Source organism: Spea bombifrons, chromosome 3 (genome assembly GCF_027358695.1).
Source record: "Spea bombifrons isolate aSpeBom1 chromosome 3, aSpeBom1.2.pri, whole genome shotgun sequence".
Taxonomy (NCBI): Eukaryota; Metazoa; Chordata; class Amphibia; order Anura; family Pelobatidae; genus Spea; species Spea bombifrons.
The window spans coordinates 6,006,450-6,027,500 of record NC_071089.1 but is presented as its reverse complement, the minus strand read 5'-3'; the positions used below and the strand labels follow the sequence as shown (position 1 = coordinate 6,027,500).

Sequence of the window (21,051 nt, the reverse complement as noted above, 5' to 3'; positions counted from 1 at the left end):
TAGAAATCGATAAATAATAATAGAACAACTGATTTTAGGGACGACCTGGCAAGGGTAGTCATTGAAGAACATCAGTATCTTTCCTAGAGATTAGGTTTTTTTTGCTTCTCCGCATGTACATGGCGTTGGATCGGGTGAGTGATCACATGGGGTATCTAAGTCTGCGCTGCGTTGAGTGACCCCCCAACGCCAGGTCCTTTATTTTTCTGGGGGGAAAAATTATGTTTAGTTCTGTTATTTATCTCTTAACGAACTCTGCAAACGAAAAGCTTTATCGCCGGAGTGTATTTTGTGTTGCATTAATATATACGTTGTGAACAGGTGGTGGTGGTAGGGTTGTGGAGTTGGGAAGGCAGCGGACGATTCTCCTCTTTCTGGAGTAGTCTAGAGGGAATCCGTCTCCTTAGTTCCTCGAGATTCCGACGTCTATGCGGAGATGGATCGCATCTGGTGGTTTGGCTTCTCGTTGAGTTCTTTGGAAGTAGTGCATGCGCGGCCTCGTCTCCCCATTGGTTACACGAAGATGGGTTGAAGGGTAAACATCTTCTCAGGTTAACCCGGGTAAATCAAAAGCCCCCCCACAAATAACTCTTCTTCGCCTGATCGTTCTTTTTTGATGGACGGCGGCATCTAGCACGCTCAAGGCAAGACATTGACAAGTTTGGTATACTATACATCCCAAGTGTCCAGGGTTTTGTAAGGCAGTCCTGATATTCAGGCACCGTCCCTGGTAGCTGCCCCACTCCCCTGCACATCATAAGGTGGCTCTCTAGTGCTTGTCTCCCAACTGTACGTCCCGCTTTTGCCACCCGATCCAGCGGTCCCACCGAGCTCTACCTGCTTTGTGGGATCGAGGTAGAGCGCGTCGGGACCGCGGCATTTGGGAGAGCAACCCCGTGCGCATGGACTGTAGCGCTTCTTGTTTGAGTGACACTTTACCCCTCAAGCTCCGCCCCAGATTTGCCAAAAGGCTTGTTGGCCCTGCCCACTTCTACCTCTGGCCCCACCTCTAGCCACACCCTCTACACAGGTGTCCTGATAACATAGATAATAGGAGGTCTGCCGGTTTCATAAATAGAATTTTATTGATCGTGGGGGAGGGGCTCCGGTTTTAATTGCAGCAAACAGGAAATTGAAATCGTGAAAAAATATACTCCGTGGGATTGAATTTTTCGTACTTTTTCCCACCGTTTCGTGCAGTCATGAAGTCATCGGACAGCACGGATATGTTGATAGCGAAGAAACTAACGTGGGAATATTGTGACTCATCCGATTATAAATATAGACGAGTCGCACAATATTATTAATGCTTTCTGCCCTACATATGTCATCAAAAATAAAGCATGACCCAAGCGGTTTCCTGTGTCCCCACGCAGAGCACAGGCATGTACCAACGTCCTGAACACAATACATAGAATAGACAGAATCCGTCGGCAGATCGGCCCCCTTCGGCCCCCGTCTAGTCGCCCGTTTCTCCTGCTGTAAAGACTCAAACCTTAATCAGTCGTTGGTCTCGTCTTAGATTCAGGAGCCGTATGTCTATCCCATGCATGTTTAAATCCCCTTGTTGTATTACCCTCTACCACTTCTGCTGGGAGGCTGTTCCACGTATCTACCACCCTCTGAGTAAAGTAAACCCATCAAAGGCCAACCCCCATTTTTTTTTCTTACTCCCTTCACACACAGAAGGGTTAAATTGCCCAGGCGCTGTGTAATTATAGCTGTTTAAAGGGACTTCTCCGGGTTTGATGTCTCCAAAGAACGTATGATAAGCCGTATCATTATCTCCATGCGCAGCAAATCCTGCCTGTGAGCTGTAAATGCTGCCCTGAAATATTCTTTTCCCCTTTTTTCTCCCATTTTAAATTGCGCAGCGTGTCCTGTGTGTCGCTACGAGATATCATTTCATTAACTCCATCGCTGTCAGGGGTCAGCAACACGTTGAGAATTCCTCGGTTTAATTGACTTCAAAAGGCCGTGCGTCGGTACTGATGTGAAAAGACGTACTTTGTAACCAAAACAAGTTAAAAGGGATATTATCCCGAATTATTGAGCCTTCCAAAGTCATTTGGCACAACTCCATAAAATGAACAAACATTAAAATAACTCTAAGTTTTGATGTCTTTTGCTGAAAGGGTTAAACCTTTCTACAACCTTATTTTTTTCCATAATGTGTTTACGCGATGTTTAACCAGTTATGGGGGGGCTCATTGTGTTATACCCTCCCCCATGTGAATAACAGCTAATTTAAATAATTTCATAAAACTCACCTTGCCGTATGCTTTGAATCCCATTCATTATCTGTTCTAAAGAGCTTGCAATCCATTATGTCGGCTTGGACACCCAGCGGAGGTGTCAACCAAATAACAATAACAACTTTTATTCTTTTTTTTTTTTTTTTTAAACTCTTTCCTTTAGAGCGATATAAAATTTGCCATCTAGGTTGCTTATCAGACGTTCTGACTTTAGTTTTCAGAGGATTTTTTTTGTAATTTTTTTTTTTACTAAACTAAAGCGATGAACGGTTTGCAGGTTTTTTTTGTTATTTTTTTTTTGCCAGCATCCGACGGCACTACCCAATTCTGATGATTGTCAGCGAGTAGTGGGCGGATGAGGATGATAAGAGTTGAAGCTCTCAGAGGCTGGAATGCGTACCCTGGGTGTCCCTCCCGTGTCTATACTCTGCGTCAGATTTGTTCGGGGAATTCGTATATTTCCTTATTTGGTGACAAATAATTTGTGGGCCTCGTATTATTTCCATATGTTTATATTGATGTCTCTCTGCTTTCATTATCGCTCGCTCTCTCTCACCCTCTCATTCGCTCGCTCTCTCCCTCTCGTGCTCTCTCCCTCTCTCTTACACGCTCTCGCCCTCTCTTGCACGCTCTCGTCCTCTCTCTTGCATGCTCTCTTGCACGCTCTTGCCCTCTCTCTTGCACGCTCTCGCCCTCTCTTGCACGCTCTCGCCCTCTCTTGCACGCTCTCGCCCTCTCTCTTGCACGCTCTCGCCCTCTCTCTTGCACGCTCTCGCCCTCTCTTACACGCTCTCGCCCTCTCTCTTGCACGCTCTCATCCTCTCTCTTGCACGCTCTCGCCCTCTCTTACGCGCTCTCGCCCTCTCTCTTGCACGCTCTCATCCTCTCTCTTGCACGCTCTCGCCCTCTCTTGCATGCCGTCTCCCTCTCTCTTGCATGCCATCTCCCTCTCTCTCTCTTGCGCCGTCTCCCTCTCTCTCTTTGCGCCGTCTCCCTCTCTCTCTTGCGCCGTCTCCCTCTCTCTCTTGCGCCGTCTCCCTCTCTCTCTTGCGCCGTCTCCCTCTCTCTCTCGCGCCGTCTCCCCCTCTTTCGCGCGCTCTCCCTCTCTCTCGCGCCGTCTCCCTCTCACTCGCGCCGTCTCCCCCTCTATCACGCACTCTCCCTCTTTCGCCCCGTCTCCCTCTCTCGTGCCCCCTCTCCCTCTCTAATTTTTTGGGCACTATTCATTTTGTAAACACTGGACACAATAAGGTTATTTATAAAGACCAGATATATCGCAGTCTTCTTATTGCCATAATAAAATGTTGTGATTGGTCGGATTATTCCAATGATGCTTTGGGGTTCAGGACCAGTTTTCTCGAGTCTCACCATAAGTAGGGCGTGCCAGGACCCCGCGACCCGGAGGATTAGGGTGTCCACATTGTATAAAATATTCATAAAATATAATAAACGCCACCTTTCTGCATACTTTGGCGCTTTATAGTAATGGTTGTGTCTGGACTATCACTCCTAACACAATATGTGGAGCCGATGTCACTGGGGGGTCGCCTATAGATTTTGGTGGTTATTAGATGAATTTTTCCGGCGCTCTATACGTGACCCGGTGACAGACGCGGCGTTTGGCCGGGGCGACGCTGCCTTTCCTGCAATTAGCCGTGACAGAAAGAGCGACGATCCTCACACCTGCCAATAAGTGTCGGTGGAATACGGATGAAACTCGTTAGTCGGCGTCCTTAATTCGAGTCGGGTCTCGGAGGAGAGGAGGTTACAGCACTTCACACCCCGTGGCTCTGATTGACGTAAATATTTGATGCCGCACACAATGCCGCTCCGAGTCACAAATACAAAATACGGTATATACATCGAAAAAGGGAAATGTCAATGGATAATACGAGAATTTATATATACTCTACATTTACTTTTCATCTAGATAATGACAATCATCGCTGTCGGACGGTTGTAGATAAGGATAAGGTTGATAGGTGGAACAGCCTCCCAGTAGAAGTGGTAGAGGATAATTCAGTGAGGGTATTAAACATGCATGGGATGGGCAAATGGATCCTGAATCTAAGACGAGACCAACGACCAATTAAGGTTTGGAAAAAAACAGGCAGAGTAGAAGCTGTTACCTATAAACAATATATTAATTGTATAATTATTCTGGGGCGAAAAAAAATATATAATTCCCTCTATTATTTTTAGTTGCGCTGTATGTGGGAGCTGCCGCTTGCTGGCCCACTTTTAAAAGCTACCTTGCTATAACAGGAAGTAGGTTGCAACTTCCTGTTGGTGCTGACAGTCGGGCTCCGAGCTAATCTTCACTAGAGGATAATGGGAAATGAAGGAAACTCTGCATATTATGAATGTCCTGTCTATGCTATACCTTGCTATGCTTTTTTTGGGTGAAAGCGAATGATCGTGAAACACTAACACGCTTACGAGGGACTAGACTTGTGCTCATCGACCAAAAACGATTCGGATTAATTGTTCGTTTTTGGTCCATTTGTCGGACAATGAATTTTCAGATGAGATTCGGAGGGTTTTTGTCTGTTCGGAAACTAAATTCCCTCTTTCACACTCTTTCACAGTCTCATGCTCTCACAGGCTTCTCTCGCACTCTCATTCACTTTCTCTCACGCTCTCCTCAGTGGCTCCCGACCACTTCTGTGTCCCTGTCTCCATTTCTTCTCTTGCCTCTTTGTGTTTTTCCTGTTTTCTTTCATCGCCTGTTTCTCCCCTGTGTCCACTTCGCTTACCAGACCTTTCAGAGAGAGTCTGCCAAAGCGAGTGAGCAAGAGAGCGTGAGCAAGACACAGCTAGAGTGAGTGAGTGAGTGAGAATCAACGCGAGTGAGAGTGAAAAGGCAATGAAATTAAAATTATGATTTTTACAGCTCCCTGGGCCGATCAGAGTAGATCAGAGGACGTCCTCGACGGCCTTCAAAATTGGGACAGTGGAGCTGCTACCCGGGAAAGCACTTGAAAAACAGGACTGTCTTGTAAAAAACTGGACATTTGGGAGGTATGGTTGAAGCGGTCACTCCGCAGACAACCACTGTAGATGCGTTGTGGCCGAGCGCTGCCCTTAAGAGGGACTTTTCATGGGGCAGGTGGCTGCTATGAACATCTAATGCCAGTTCTAGCCTCTTTCGTCATGCGATGCAAGGTGATAAGTCTGGGCTCGCTCATCTTCACACGATATTTATTGAAATATATTTATTAAACGTAGTTTATATTTCGCTGCAGCCTCTTCGCCCCGCAGGGAGAGCTGGTTCTTGCGTTTTTAAATGCCTCGGGCCTATTTTAAATCCCAGGCCGGCTCTGATCTACATTTATCACATGACTAAAGTTGCTTTGAAATGCCCATTGGTATCACTTTACCTCTCCAACCTTTCCTTTGAGCCAACGTCTTATTTTAACCCCCTGGTCCTCCTCGTGTGAACGAATGTAGCTTATAACGCCTCCTACGCGATCAGGGAGGTTATCTGTCCAGAACCGACATGCCCCTGAGTTTCCCGTGGCCATCGGCAACGACTGGGCTGTGGTCAGATTAAGTATATCTAAAGCCGGCAGCTGCCTACCGACAACCTGCTGCCCGAAGCGGTAGGACTCTGGGAAGCCGGAGCCTGGATGTTCCCAGGTATGGTATTATTTCATGAAAGGTTTAGAGCGGGGTCCTGATTCCGAGAATTTAATTGCGTTTCCGGTTGTTTCCATGAACTTGCGCCTCTACCGTCCGCCTAAATCTGCTTCTGCCGACTTATCCCTGTATTTGTTATTTCTGTCATCATATAGAATTTATCGCATATGCAAAGCCTGCAGAGCGAGAGCAGCTGGTATTATAATATATAAACATACGGATAGAGCGTATACCGTGCATGCTGTCTGGAGTACTGTAAGAGACAGCGTTTACTTTGATTCATGGAGGAAAGTTTATTTTGAGCACCAGCTGAATATTTTTGCCGTTACAGAATCTTTTCTGCCCCCGTCTCTCAGCTAAACGGACCCATGGAATCTCGCTTTCAATAGCTTCCCACGATTCCAGGGAGCTCTCTCCACTCTTCAGCGAGGAGCGAGCTAAGTCACTCAGATGTTATTGGGATCTATATGTCTTATGGGTAACGAGAAGATACTTACACTCAGCTGGTAGGCATATACCTCTACTGATCTGATAAAGAAAAGAGCCTGTACGTTAAAAACGAATGGCTGTTTCCTAAAAGAAAGCCATTTTGCATGCTCTCCAGTGCTTTTTACTGCATGTAAATCGCAGAAGGCGTTCTTTAGTTATTGAAGTTAGAAAAAGGAGACTTCTGTCTCGTGTAACTCCTCCCCCGGCTGCCTCTACTGAAAGCAGGAAGCGTTCCTCGGTACACTTCCTGCACATGCTCAGTAGCTTTCTCATTCTGCGGAATGGACCTATGCATCTACTTCTGAATATTAGTATTACCGTAATCTGTAACGTTTGCAAATATGTTCCAGGGCAGGCCTTTGAGGGCTATTAGCTGCTCACGGAGTAGTCGGCTTGGCTGTACACCTCAAGGCAATAATGTACTATTGGGCAGAGCCGTGGGTGCAGTCTTGGTTCATGACTCTTGGATGCTGTAATTCGTGTGCCCAGAGCAGCTGCTGAGACGTCATTCTCCAAGATAGCTCTAGGAACAAGCTGAGGTTACATTTAGATTTAGGTCAATAGAAAATGACCATGAAAATGCTCAACTACTCTCTACAGCTACAAAATAACTACGTGTAACCATAAAATGTATTCAAACACAGACACTTCTTTACTCATTCAAACTTTCTCCTACCTACGCAAGCACGGGTATTTTATCCGAAATCCCTGGACGGGGCTCAGAGATGTTTTAAAGTCCCAGTCTCTCCCTTTCTAAATATTCCGAAATATATTTTTAATACTCAACAATGGATAGCCTTTAGAACCTGATTTCTTAAATAAAATACCCCAAATCTAATACTTTGTAGTACCGAAGACTTTTGAAATAGAGTTTTTTTTTTAAGCTCCTAATGGATCCATACTGCCGGATGAGAAGGAAGCTTTAGAGAAGTTAAAAAAACAAACAAATAATATTATATAGACGTGTGCAAATGGACCAAAAACGATTTAGCCCGGTGCCCACGTGTTCATTCTTGCTCACGCTCTCATTCACTCTCTAGATTTAATCAGTAACAATGTTTCTCATGTTAAAAACCATGCAGAGAACACAGTACGGAGGTTTGGGGGGCGGGGAGACTTAAATCATTTAAAATATTATGTGAGATTATGGGAAATAATAGAGGGAATGACTTTATAACAAATAACTAAGTTTGCTCTACATTAGCAACTCTACATACTTTGTATCTTTTAAGCAACAGAGTTGACCTAAAACACTAGTCCGTTAAATGCTATTTTGAGAGTCTTAAGATTCCACTGTTACCATAGCGATATAATTTATATAAATATTTCCTTCAGTGCTTTTTTTTTTTAGCCGGCAGTGAATGTATTTGGGAGTTTCGGGCTATATGAGTTAAATTGCTAAGCGTCCATGTTACAGCTAAATGAGGATTATTGTTCGTTAAAAACAATATAATTAAGTATAACGGAGCTTTATCAAAGTCGCTTCACGCCACCTCTGAATTCCATCTTGTGTAAACACAAGCTGTACTCGCCTTCGAGTTGTTTTTACGCCGCAAATGAAGATATGAACTCTAGGTTAGCAAATTAGCTCTGTTTTGTTCGCAGGTTGTCAGCCATAATAACTGCAATATTCGTCTAGAGTACCAGCAAGGCCGAGTCTGAGGCAGTTGGCACGGCTGATGGAAAATTGGGATGGATTCTTTGGTGTATCGTTACACAAAATACGACAGACTCGCTAAAACTATCTCTGGGTTGGCCATGATTAAATGGCCTGGACACTTTGCACCTTAAAGGTCCGCTCTAGCGCTCTTTTTCATGTGAAATGCATAACGGAGCCCATTTTTTGCATGGACGCCGGTGTATTTTACTGCATGTAAATTGACGCAGGTGCTCTTTAGTTATAGGAGTTAGAAAATGAGACTTTAATCCTATTTACCGCCTCCCTCAGCTGCCTTTACGGAAACCAGGAAGCATTCATAAGTACACGTCCACGCATGCTCAGTAGAACCAGGGATGTACCTAGAGTATTTGTAACCCACGGAGGATCCAATATCTGGAACCCCCACTTTAAAATGTTAAAACAGTCTTACTCACACTCACTGACTCTTATATGCGTTCTCTCACACTCACTGTTACTTATGCTCTCTCACTGTCTCTCACTGTCTCCCTACATTCTCCGCCGACTGCTTCCGTGTCCTTGTCTCCTTTCCCACAGCTCAGCTTCTTTTTCTGTCTTCTTTCTTCGTCCGCTTCTCCCCGGTATCAGTTCCTTTGACCAGAGCGAGAATGTGTGATAGCGTGAGTGAGAGGACATTTCCGGGAGACTTAGGACCTCTGTGTGCCAGTGTGGGGTGGACTGCCCCCAAAATACGCCACTGGGTAGAGCCCCTATTCTAGTCATGTAGAGTTGAGCTTCTTTAACCCCTTAAGGACAATGGGCGGTCCCTAAACCCATTGAAAACAATGCATTTTGTCATTAAGGGGTTAAAAGCACCATCTCTCTCTCTCAAAACCTAATTCTTCTGTTCTTCCAGTACACGCAACGCCTCCATCTTATGTTTTGCTCATTATCTTTAAACTATTTCCAAAATAATTACACCAAATGACAAAAATTCCCCCATAGTTTTAATAAATCAATGCAATCGTTTGGACCGGTTTGACGGGCGGCAGACGATGGGTCAAGTAGCCGTGTCCTCTGTGAGAATTCATAATACATGTCATGTAAAATTGTAATTGGTACAAAAATATATTACAGTCAGGAATGACGTTAAAACCTGAAAACACATAAAATTATTTATGACAAAAAGTTCCCAGCCGGGCCACAAGGGCCGTAAGATCATGGTGTTCCTGGGAATTTGGATGGAAAATGTATGTGACGCACCACGGCTTGTATGCCCGACGGAAATGAAGACATGTACATAAAACATAATTCCCAGAAACATTGCTGGAAGGGATTTTAGTTCTTCAGGCCGTATTATCTTTCACGCACCTTCTAGGCAGGAATGTTCCCGGCTTCTGATTCATTCTACAATCTACAACCACAATCTATTTTGGAATCGGTCCATAAGATGGTCAACAATGGCTCCTCGTTGTGTTCTAGATGTCTCATGGCTCAAAACTTTACAATCTTTCATTTGCATATCTGAGAACTTTTTGAACAAGCTGACCCTCTGACCCCCCCAACATTAACCCTTTAATAGCCCATCCCAAAGAATCTGACTTACCGACGTGATAATACTTTCAGCCAGATGGTTGTATGTTTCGTAGGCATCTAATATTTATGGGAAGCTTTATATAAATATAAACCAACGGCTTTTTATTTGCATACCCCCCCCCCAAAAAAAATGTCAAGTGTCTAAATCTGGACAACTTTGTTGAGGTGTTGAAGGGATGGAGCAGTTGGCAGGGCTACCCATCCGCCTTGCCCGAATACCCACCTTGCTTCGCTAGTGATGCAAGGAGGCAAAGGGGGAACTGCAATGGAAGTATGTGCTGTTCCAATGATTTTCCACCTGCCCGGGCCAGTCGAGATGGTCAGAGGTTCTTCCCAACCGGCCCAAGCTCCCCGCTGCCCGCAAAAACAGGACAGTGGGGCAACTATCTGGGACAGGGCTTGAAAATCATGACTGTCCTGTGAAAAACAGGACTGTTGGAAGGTATCCCAGTAAAAGTTGTTCTGTCAGCACAGTCAGTGATGTGTGTTTTTTCCTCTGATGGATATGGAAAGGTTGCGTTGTCCTTAACGTATGTCAACGCTTCGGCATGCCGTCTGTAGCTTACCTGCGGGAGATACTGAATCGTCCTGAATCGGGCATCTCTGATGTCAGCGGATCCCGACTGTCTCTACCGCTGCATTCATGTTCTGTGTTTAGCACGGAAGACACAGAAAGGAGAAGAATCGGGAGTTCTTTACCAAAAAAAACACTTTCACAGCTTGAGCGGAGAGTCTATGGCTGCCTATAGCTGTGCAACTATCACAGATTCAACTTCACTGTAACAACGCATCCATTTAAAATTCATTTCTTTTTCCAACATTTCATTTACTGGTGGTTTAGGGTAGTGAAAGAGCGCCTGTGACATCACAATTCCTTATCCTTGCATGGTAACCAGTGGCGTAGGTGACCTCTGCGACCACTTGTACCAGTCTCTCCATGCCGCTTCAAACTTGTTTAGAAAGGGCCTTCTGACCTACACTCTGCCGGTCCAGGTCGAAAGGGTCCTTTTCTTAACAATTTTGTACCGGCACGGAGAGACGGGCACACAGCAGAGTCATGTTACCTCACGCGACCCCTCTGTGTGCAAGCAGCTGACCATAATCTGCAGGAGAGTTAAGGAGGTATGGGCGGGAGGGAGTATGTATGTTTGTGTATGTGAGCATGGATGTGTAAGTGGTGTGTTAGTGAGTATGAGTAGGTGTGTGTGTTAGCATATGTAAATTTGTGTAAGTGTGTTAACATGTGTGTCACGGTGTGTGTTGGAGGAAGTGATGGCACAGACAAGCTGTTTGGGGCACAGACAAGCTGTTTGGGGCACTGACAAGCTGGAGCAAAGATGGCACAGGCAGGCTGTTTGGGGGGTTAGGATGGCACAGGTAGGCTGTTTGGGGGGTTAGGATGGCACAGGTAGGCTGTTTGGGGGTTAGGATGGCACAGATAAGCTGTTATAAATGGTTTTTTTAGATGACATATTTACAAGGAAGGGTAAGTCAGGCACATTGGCGTAAATGTAATGAAAGGCAAAGCTTGTTAGATGTTGTAAGCAAAACATAAAAAAGTTAAAATACACTGTAAAAAAGAACAGAATGTATTTTTATGTCTCTTGGGTTTATTGGGTCCAGCAGTAAATTATAACCAAGTTTCCATCCTAACTGTGATGCTCTCTTATAATTTTCAGAATGCCATCTCTAATTTCTTATAATTAGCGTGTTGAAATGTATTCAACAAAACAGGATTTTAAAAATTCCGTAATTTCCTTGTAGGTTGCCAAAGACATCTACAAACGTCATAACTCTTCATAGACAGATGTCCCGAGACAAAAACTGCAAGCCTACAGCTTAGAAATTCATGTTTTCCCCCTTTTTGAGTATCAGTCTCTAAGTAACAGCATATGTATTTAACGCACAAATGACTTTTTTCCATTAAAACAGCTGAACAGATTTGTGTAATAATTGATGATATTTAAAGGGGCAGTTTAATGTCCCTAACAGCCCTACTAAAGAAAAATGAATGTTAATGTATTCTGTAAGTACCCTCTTTAATTTGGTGTAGAAGGGGTAAATTATAGACTATGTGGTTGGTCAGTTTGCTAGTCTCTATTACACATCACGTTCATGTTACAATTACACTACATGTTTAGAACATTAGGTTTCCCAGCACGTGCCCAAAATGCCCGTTGTACGTCTGGATACACGGAGACCTTCAATTTTCAAATAAATCTGTCCTCTTTTGGGTTATTATAACGTAATAGCAACAAATCGCTATATAAATGGTTGTTGTAGCTTTGTAGATCTCGTGCAAAGAAAATTCCGCGAGGATCCAGCTGGATCTGTTGCACGCTTTTCGTCAAACTGGCAAATTCCATAACATTTTTCCCGTTGGATTTTAGGATTTTAGTCCCAATCCATATATGGACTTCTTTATTCTGCTCTGTAAATCGTAATCCCGGCAGTTAATAGATTTCTGGGTGCATCGTCTGAATTCTATAAATGTATTTTTCTATGGAAGACGGGTCTGATCCCCACGACACCGACGCTGACTCACGATAACAATGTAACCGTTTATGGATAAGATTATTATTGTGGTGGCGAGAAAAGGTCACATTTGTTAAAACCGATGTGTCACCCGTGGATGACATTATATTTTGCATTAAATAAATATGTAAAAGTGTTTATATATAAGTATTGGAGACCCCCCGCCCCCCCCCCCGTGGGGGCAGCCATCTAAGCGCCCTGTTTTCAGGATCTGCATGATTATTCCTCCCCTTGCGTTATGTTGCTGGGAGTTGTGAGGAGAGGGCAGGGGTGTAACACAGGCCCCGGTGGTGCAGGGGGGACCCCAAGTCTTAGTGGCCCCCATAAGGCTTTTGGGTTCAGATGTTTCACCTTAAATTCTGTCCGTAATCAGCTGTAATTGATTTTATGAACACATGTGTGAGGACTAAATTCACACATTCATACCTCCCAACAGTCCCATCTTCCACAGGACATTCTAGATTTTCAGGCTGTTCCTTCCAGCTGGCTCTCCCCCCCCCCCCCTTTGCGAGCTGTGAGGATCATTTACCACTTGAGAAGATCCTTTGATCTTCCTTGACGGACTCATCAAGCTTTGGAATTGATGGAAGTCTGGGCTGTTGCTCCCACCTTGCAAACACTTCTTACTCTCACCTGAGCGCCACAGGTAAGGCCGGCAGATGGTTCTTCTCCACCTCTAGTGACCCTCTGTGGACTTCCGAAATGTTCACCACCTCACCTGCCCCCACCCCATACCCACGAGAGCCTAGTCTCCAGTAGTGGGCTGCAAAGGACAATGCATTGGCTCGTGACACATGAGACAAAGCCCCCTGCTTGCACAGATGCTGGTTGTACCCCACTGATGGTCACCCAGTTTCTAAAGCTGCTGTTCCATCTTCTCTGCTGAATTTAATACGTTTGTAGCCACAACTACCTGCCTCTTGACAGCCAATCTGTGTGGAACGAGCCAAGGTTCTAGTTCGCCTCTTAATGTTAGGATATCACATCTGCTGCGATGGTCTTTCTCAAGACAAAGAAATGGAAACGTAAAAACTAATTGCCAATTTGCCTGTACGGCCAGGCTGGACGGGCCCCAGAGGGATCTCAGGTTGAGTGTAAATGAATGAATTCTCATTCATTTATATTATTAGTTCATTGAGGAAGAACGGGACTTACAGAGACGGCGATTAAAAGGCCAGGTAACTGAGATATTAAAGGGACGCTCCAACCATCACGGGCACTTTAATGCATATGATACCCGAGAGGTCCCATTAAATGTTCATGTGGTCCACCTTCCAAATGCATGGGGGGGGGGATTATGCATCTTGCCCCCATATGCTTTTGCCCTTTTTTCCCCACTATAAGGGTTGCAACTGAACACACAACCCAGGAGCGGAATCTATATATAATGTATATTTGCCGTGTAAAAACCCGTAGAAATCATTGATGGGAGAATTTCTTCCGGTAAATTCTGATTTTATCCATGTAAAAATGTAGATTTAATAATTTAGTATATTCAGTAATTCGGGGTTTCGGAAAGACGGGCCGCCCGCATTCACAGACCCTGCAAGTGATTTTACTACCAAAAAATAACCAGGGCAAGAAGAACAGCTTAGAACTCTAAGCCACGCCGGAATTTCCACGTAAACCCAGAAAAGGGCATATTTTATAAATCTCTGCGTTTGTACAAACACTCTGTCCTTATATATACATTATCTCCGAGTGCCAGACGCGTGTCGGAGGCATGTATATAAATTAAAGGGATGGATATAAAAGTACTTAGTAAGTTTTCTGAAAACACTGCAGCTCCGGGGGGGGGGGCGCACGCAAATTCGACCCATCCGACTATGAAAATCAACAGTCCTTCAGAAACCGGGACTGTTGGGAAGTATGGCGTGCAGAGAGAGGGGGGCCAGCTTGGGAATCTATAGGAATCTGAACACAGATATTCCATTGAAGGACAGAGCGAGTTCTACGCCCCCCGGATTTATTCCCCCCCGTTCCATGTCCTGTTAGTCTGATTTTATGAGCCAAGTCATTTGCAATAACGGATATGCGAAACCAGATTAGCTCTGCTTAATACTTCTGTCTAATTGAATTAGTGATTTATCCGTATGAGAGCTTCCGCAGAACCGCTAGCGATGCAAGCGGGAGACCCCGACTGACGGATTACATTTCATGCTGATAGACGATGGAGGGCAAAAAAATAACTCGCTTTGGGCTGAAATGTCATAATTTTTATCTTTTCTTTCAGTCCAGATAGTTATGCGATGCGGTTCTTCTTATATGCCCTGTTTAACAACTCACGGCACAGCGGAGGGGCAGATCATATCATGGTCTATGTAAATAACACGTATGTACGGTCAGGCAGTTTGTATTTATGAAAGTAATTACCGTTGCATATACCATATTGTCTTTAAGTTAGGAGCGTAGGCTAAAATCGGAGTTTAGGTGCCTTTTTGCCTCTCCTTTGCTGTCTCAGAGGTCTCAAGTCCCCCAGAAATTCTGGGAGTCTGTCCCCGTCTCTGTCTCCGCAGCTCCGCTTTTCTTCTCTTGCCTCTTCTTGTTCTTGTGTCTTCTTTCTTCGTCCGCTTCAGCTCCGTTGACTAGGCCTCCCGGAGCTCTTCCTCCAAAAAAAAATATTGCAGATGGATTTCTGCGCCTCTTCTTCTCCGGGAATCTGTCTGCATTATTCTGGCCTCTTGGAGCAAAAGCTCTTCGGGAGCTGGTTAGCGGAGCTGATGCCAGGGAGCAGGGGACGAAGACGGAAGAACAGGAAGAGGCAAGAGAAGAAGCGGAGCTGCTGAAAAGGAGAGGGGGAAACGGTCGGCAGAGAAGGCGAGGAGACATTGAGAGACAAGGAGAGTGAGTGAGAGAGCGTGAGGATAAACTGTTTAATCCTTCTACTAATGTGTTGAAAAGTTCCTTTAAAATGGCACCAAACTATATTCTGGACAGTACGGTAACTTCTATCACACAAAAAACACATTCCGCTGGAAGTTGCGTTACCGAGAGTTACCACGCTAAATCTGACCAGTTTGGGTATCTTTATTCCCTATTATTTTCCGGTACTTTCCATTAGGTTCTCCCTGGTGGGAATTAACCTGATCTCGCTCTCCGGTTTGTTTCCAGGAACCTTCGTGTCGGCTTTCACCGTGCTCTGCGGGGCCAGAACAGACCTCCCCGACCGGCACGTGTGCTGCGTGTTTTGGCTGAACATCGCGGCGGCCCTTATCCAGATCCTCACGGCCATCGTGATGGTGGGCTGGATCATGAGTATATTCTGGGGAATGGACATGGTAATTCTGGCAAGTAAGTCGCTCAGTTTTAGTTTTTTTGCGGGGGGGGTTGCAGGGAAATGATGCATCCGAGAATAATTGCTCTAATAAAGCATCCACTCAACCTGTAAGTCAATTTGTTATGTTACATACTACTTGTTGTGTCCTGTCTACCCATTGTACAGCGCTACGGAAGTTGATGGCGCTATATAAAACAATAAATAATCATTTAAAAGGCATCAATTGGATTTCATAGCACAGCCTCTGTAGGAAGTGAATTCCACATCTTTAGTGTTCTTACTGAAGGAACCCTTTCCTCGAGTCTCAATGGATGACCTCTTGGTCTTTGTAGCATCTATCATCTACAGGCGTAGGTAAATAGTTTTCACCCCCCCTCAAAAAAAAAAAGTACATCCAGCACCCAAAACCATGTATACATTGTGCTATTAACCCCTTAAGGACATTGAGTGGTCCCTAAACCCATTGAAAACAATGCATTTTGAGCCCGTTCATGTACAGGTTTTGTCATTAAGGGGTTAATGAGCAGAAAGCTCCTACCACTGGCTGTTTCATGCAGCCAATCGGTGGCAAGAATGATCGGACCATGGAGAAGAAAGGGATCCATGGCTTTAGCTGAGTACCCTTTTCTTCGTACTCTTTTCACAGAGGGTTAGGGTACCGACCCCTGAAAATAAGAATATTAATCTAGGAAAAAAAAGAAAAAGCCTGAATATAAGACTATATAAAAATTTTAGAAGTAATGCATTTCTTGTTTTTTTCCCCCCTTTTATTTGCCACTCTCCCGCCCCCCCCCAGTCTTACCAGTGCATCCCCAGACTTGCACCCCCGTGCTCCAGACTTCCTGGTGTCTAGTGGGGGCAGCCAGTGGACGTCTGCGCGAAAGCAATAAAAGAGACCACAGGAGATTAATAACAAAATCAGCTTTTCTTATAAAAAAAACAATCTTTTCTGAACAAAACACTACGAATAAGAGACGCAGATTTTAAAAGAAACCCTGCTTGCTACGGCATTTTTGGGTCGGTCGGAGTTTGTGTCTTGAAACATGAGAAGCAGAGCTTTATATACTTCCAGGGACACATGGGGCGGGGCCCAAAGGGGTGGGGCCCACAGGGGGTGGGGCCACACATTCTGCATGACCCTGCAGCATTGAGCTCTAGGCTGCCCGATACAGTATATTGGGCGCTCATCTATTAGCGTTTAACGCTGCGTGTGTCTTAGACCTAAACAGTTAAAACACAATGCTGCCTGTGCGCAGTGTAATGAATACTGACGAATACTTGCGGAAGAATGTTTTTGGTTTTTTTTTAAATTACTAGCTTTTTTATGCCTTTTTATTTTACAAAAATTGGACCAGAAATATATTTTTTTATAATACAAAAACCTGCAAATATGAGGTCATCCAAAAAATGTGGCCCCAAATAGAAGATCCTGATTGTGCCGCAGAGAACTCAGCCTTTTATTTAAATATATTTCATTTATATATATATATCCTGTGTAAAAAAAAAAAAAAACAAAGCCACTTACCGATGACATATATCGATTTAAATATCCCTATGGACCCCAGATGTCTTCCCTGCTGTTATATGTATGATCTCAGCCTGCGCATGCAGAAAGAGCTGCCCCGTCAGACATGGATCCTCCTGGTGATCCGCCGTCTCCTGCGAATTCATTTTACTTCCACCAAGAACTTCCCAACCAGTCATTTCTCTTTATAATGAGCCTTCAACGTCCGCTTCGCCCCGAGCCTCCTCCGTTACTCTTCCTCCCCCGACGTGTCTGTTGTAACACAACGTCTTACCTGCATTCTCATCTTAACATAAAAGCAACTGAAATACACATATACATATATACTTTTGATTCATCAATCATATCTACAAAAAATATATTTCATTGTATTTTATTAATGCAAATACGTTTTTTTTTTGTTTGTTTTTTTTAACAAATGTGCATACAAATGGCCTCTTTGAGACCCAAATTCATCTGTCCATCTTTTTCCTCCCCTGATGCTCCTCTTTTCTAGGAGTTCAGATTGTTTGTTGGGTACGAGGGTATCGCAGGGTTCTAGATCTAGTACATAGCGTATACGTAACATACTCCTCAACGTTTCAGATGTCCAAACTGGGGGGGTGTCCGGAGGCAGGAAGGGGCGGGGCCATATGCACGGAGGATGGGCCGTAGGCAGGAAGGGTGGGACTGTACACCTGCCTTACATAAAGACCCACGATGCGGTGTCACGTGGGAGCCGAGATAGCGCAGACCCCCAACTTCCCGGGTTGGAGGATCCGGTGGGACACTGTCCGAAAATTAGGACTGTCCCGAGAAACATGGGATGGTTGGGGGTTATGCAATAATGTGGATAAAAACATCAGAAAATACATTTTCACCTCCGCAGATTCCGTAGCGCGGTACGTCACGGCCTGTTCCAGGAGATACAGTGGCACCCGCCAAACGTGATTTGATAGACATCTGATTTAATAATCCTATTTATGGAAGTGTTTGAATCGGAAGGATGACAGCGTGTTTGTTCTGGAATTTCACATTTTTACAGTTTGATATTTAAACCGTTTACTTTTTCAGCATGAAAGTAGTTTTTGTGTCTGTTTGCAGATATCGCGCTTAATATTAACCGTTTCACATCTATTTCACATCTGATTAAATGTCTTCAGTTAATGGATGATGGCCGTACCTGGGAACGCTCTGGGTTTGACCCGGAGTCTCCCGGTGAAGTCTTGCTTTCCCTGGGTCTCCGGGTCAGTTTCTTCTTACTCTGGGCGGGGAAGCTTTATTTGGCCACACCCACTCCCCACCCACAAGGGGATGTGCGGTGATATACCCACCCCTACAGGCAGCTGGCCCCACCCACTCATGAAGCCACTTCTCCAGAAGAAGGGGAGCTCTGGGATGTTGGAAGCTATGCTGATGGGTCAGGTAGTAGAACACTCAAGGGTCCCCTAGGCTCAAATACTAGTCACTGAAAAATGGAGTGAACAGCCCCAAAAGCCCCGATAATGTATATAGAAACAGCAGAAAATGGCTTTATAAATGAAACCGTGTAAAAATAATACATCATTCCTCTTCCATATGCCTGATACAAAAGTATCCAGACCCCCTGACCTCACCTGTAAGGTCTGTCCATGCGTACACTCCAGGCGCGCATGCACACAGTACGTATACTCATCGTATGCTGTAATCTGCAAGCGGACGTATTGCTGGGCCTTTTTTTAAAATTTAAAAAATCCCATTAAAGGCCGCCGTGTTTGACCGTATTTTAGCACTTTTCATAATGCCAACAGTAACAGGAATAACGTTAATTACATAAAGCCTTCCAATTACCAGTAATTATCTCAGACAGACCAATTAATGATAATCATTTACAGCTTTAACTGAAATTAATTAGGCGTCTGCAGTAGTTACAGGAAATTCCAAAACACAGAATCTGCCGGCAGATCGGCCCCATTCGGCCCCCGTCTAGTCGCCCGTTTCTCCTGCTGTAAAGACTCAAACCTTAATCAGCCGTCGGTCTCGTCTTAGATTCAGGAGCCGTATCCCTGTCCCATGCATGTTTAAATCCAATAACTGTATTAACCACTACCACTTCTGCTGGGAGGCTGTTCCACGTATCTTCCACCCTCCTAAATATCACATGGAAATACGTATTGCAGTTTTCCCATTCCCCCCAGGATGCTTACTCAGCTTCAGGGATGTCTTAATGGAGTCAACATGGCATAAGCACGTTCATCAATCACTCACAGAGGTTTGGTTGATTTGGATTTAGATCGTTATTATTTTTTTTTACAGATGGAAGCGTCTCGGATTTTATAGAAAACGTGATTTTTAAAAACTGACTTGCTTTGGTTTTTTTTTGTGGAAATTCGTTAATTTAAATATTTTTTTTTTCTTCTTTTTTTTTTTTATTTCAATCTGTTTCGTGCTCCCTGGGTGACCTTCAACAAAGTCTCGCAAGGTAAGTGCTCCTTGACATTAGTAGCCATTGAATGCCAAGTTAAACTGGAGGCAGATATAAAATCTTCCGTCAGATCGGCCCCATTCGGCCCCTTCTAATCTGCCCGTTTTCCTTAATAAAGACTCTTAGTCTCACCTTAGATTCAGGAGCCGTATGCCAATCCCCTCACTGTATTACCCTCTACCACTTCTGCTGGGAGGCTTTTCCTCTTATCTACCATTCTCTCAAAGTAAATGTGTAAAGCAGGAAGTAACCGTGTCAGCTGTCATTTTACTTTATGCTGCTAAATACTTTTGAAGGATGGTAGACGTCTTAATTCTGCAACTATTTATAAATATATTGACCTTTCCCGTATCCACCTACGGCCAGAACGCCTTCTGAAGGCAGATTCATTTCCTGATAAACCAGCTGAGCTAATTCTATTTACCGGTTATATGGGGCCAGAAATCAGATGTATGACATATACTTTTTGGACCTCAGAGGTCTCTTTTTCAGGTGGATTCCATCTGAAGACAAGACCTGAGGTCTCAAAAGTTTACGTGACTTGTTATGCCCTGTACGCGCACATATACACCGTATTTGCTCGATTATAAGACGACCCCCCATAATCTGAATATTAATTTAGGAAAAAAAAAGAAAAAGCCTGAATATAAGACGACCCTATAGGAAAAAAGTTTTACCAGTAAATGTTAATTCATGTAAACTATGTGAACAATTGTTTGTTGATAAAAGCTACGATTGAGAAAAATATTTTGTTTTTTTTCCTTTTATTTTCCAATCTGCCCCCCCAGTTATGCACATCTGCCCCCTGGCTTGCCACTCTGCCCCAGAAATGCCTTATACCCCCTATATGCCACTGTGTCCCATGATATGCCTTTTAACCCTCTATATGCCACTGTGCCCCATGATACACCTTTTAACCCCCTATGTGCCACTCTGCCTCCAGAAATGCCTTATACCCCTATATGCCACTCTGGCATTTAGGGGGTTAAAAGGCATATTATAGAGTGGCAAATTTCAGGGATTTCAGGAGGCAGAGTGGCGTATAGAGGGTTAAAAGGCATTTCTGGAGGCAGAGTGGCAATAAAGGGGGTTAAAAGGCATTTTACAGAGCACTCTGCCTACAGAAACACCTTATGCCCCCATTTAACACGCCCGCCCCCCAACTTACCGGTGCTTCTGACTCCCTGGTGCGTAGTCGGGGCAGCGGGTAGACGTCTACGCGATATATATGTAAATATAGTATAATTCTATATTTTTAGATGTTTTTGTATGGTTACCGGATGCAGAGCAGCTAACACCCTTCGCGCGTCTCATTGCAGGCTACAAAGACCAAGGCATCCCTCAACAATTGTAACAACAACAGGACGTTTACCCGCTGGATTCCCAGCGTCGGACTTGGCTTTGAAGCCGATGTATATACAAGTCGACCTCCATATCAGGCCTGCCGGCGACACGACGGCGTCCGGTGGACGAAAACCATTTGAACGGAGGCTCGTCCCAGCATGACGGGGAAAGGCCGATTTTCGGTTGATTCGATGCAGCTGGTTTAATAGAAGAGTCAAAAAGCAAAAGTTTGGGACAGAAAAGTCAACGTCTCCTGTATTCATTATCGTATTCTCATCCCGTGCTGTAACATTCTAACCAACTACAAAGCAAAAAGAAATGTAACCGATA

The 21,051-nt window shown here is 44.5% G+C and overlaps 1 protein-coding gene across 1 annotated transcript in view; it reads left to right on the top strand.

Moving 5' to 3' along the window:
• Positions 1-20,861, top strand: part of STUM (stum, mechanosensory transduction mediator homolog) — a 23,091-nt gene extending 2,230 nt beyond the window's left edge. The window contains exons 2-5 of the mRNA XM_053459128.1: positions 15,244-15,423; positions 19,366-19,374; positions 19,870-19,949; positions 20,697-20,861. Coding sequence (XP_053315103.1) covers positions 15,244-15,423; positions 19,366-19,374; positions 19,870-19,949; positions 20,697-20,861 — 434 coding nt within the window. The remainder of the gene's footprint in view (positions 1-15,243; positions 15,424-19,365; positions 19,375-19,869; positions 19,950-20,696) is intronic.
• The last annotated feature ends 190 nt before the right edge of the window (positions 20,862-21,051 follow it).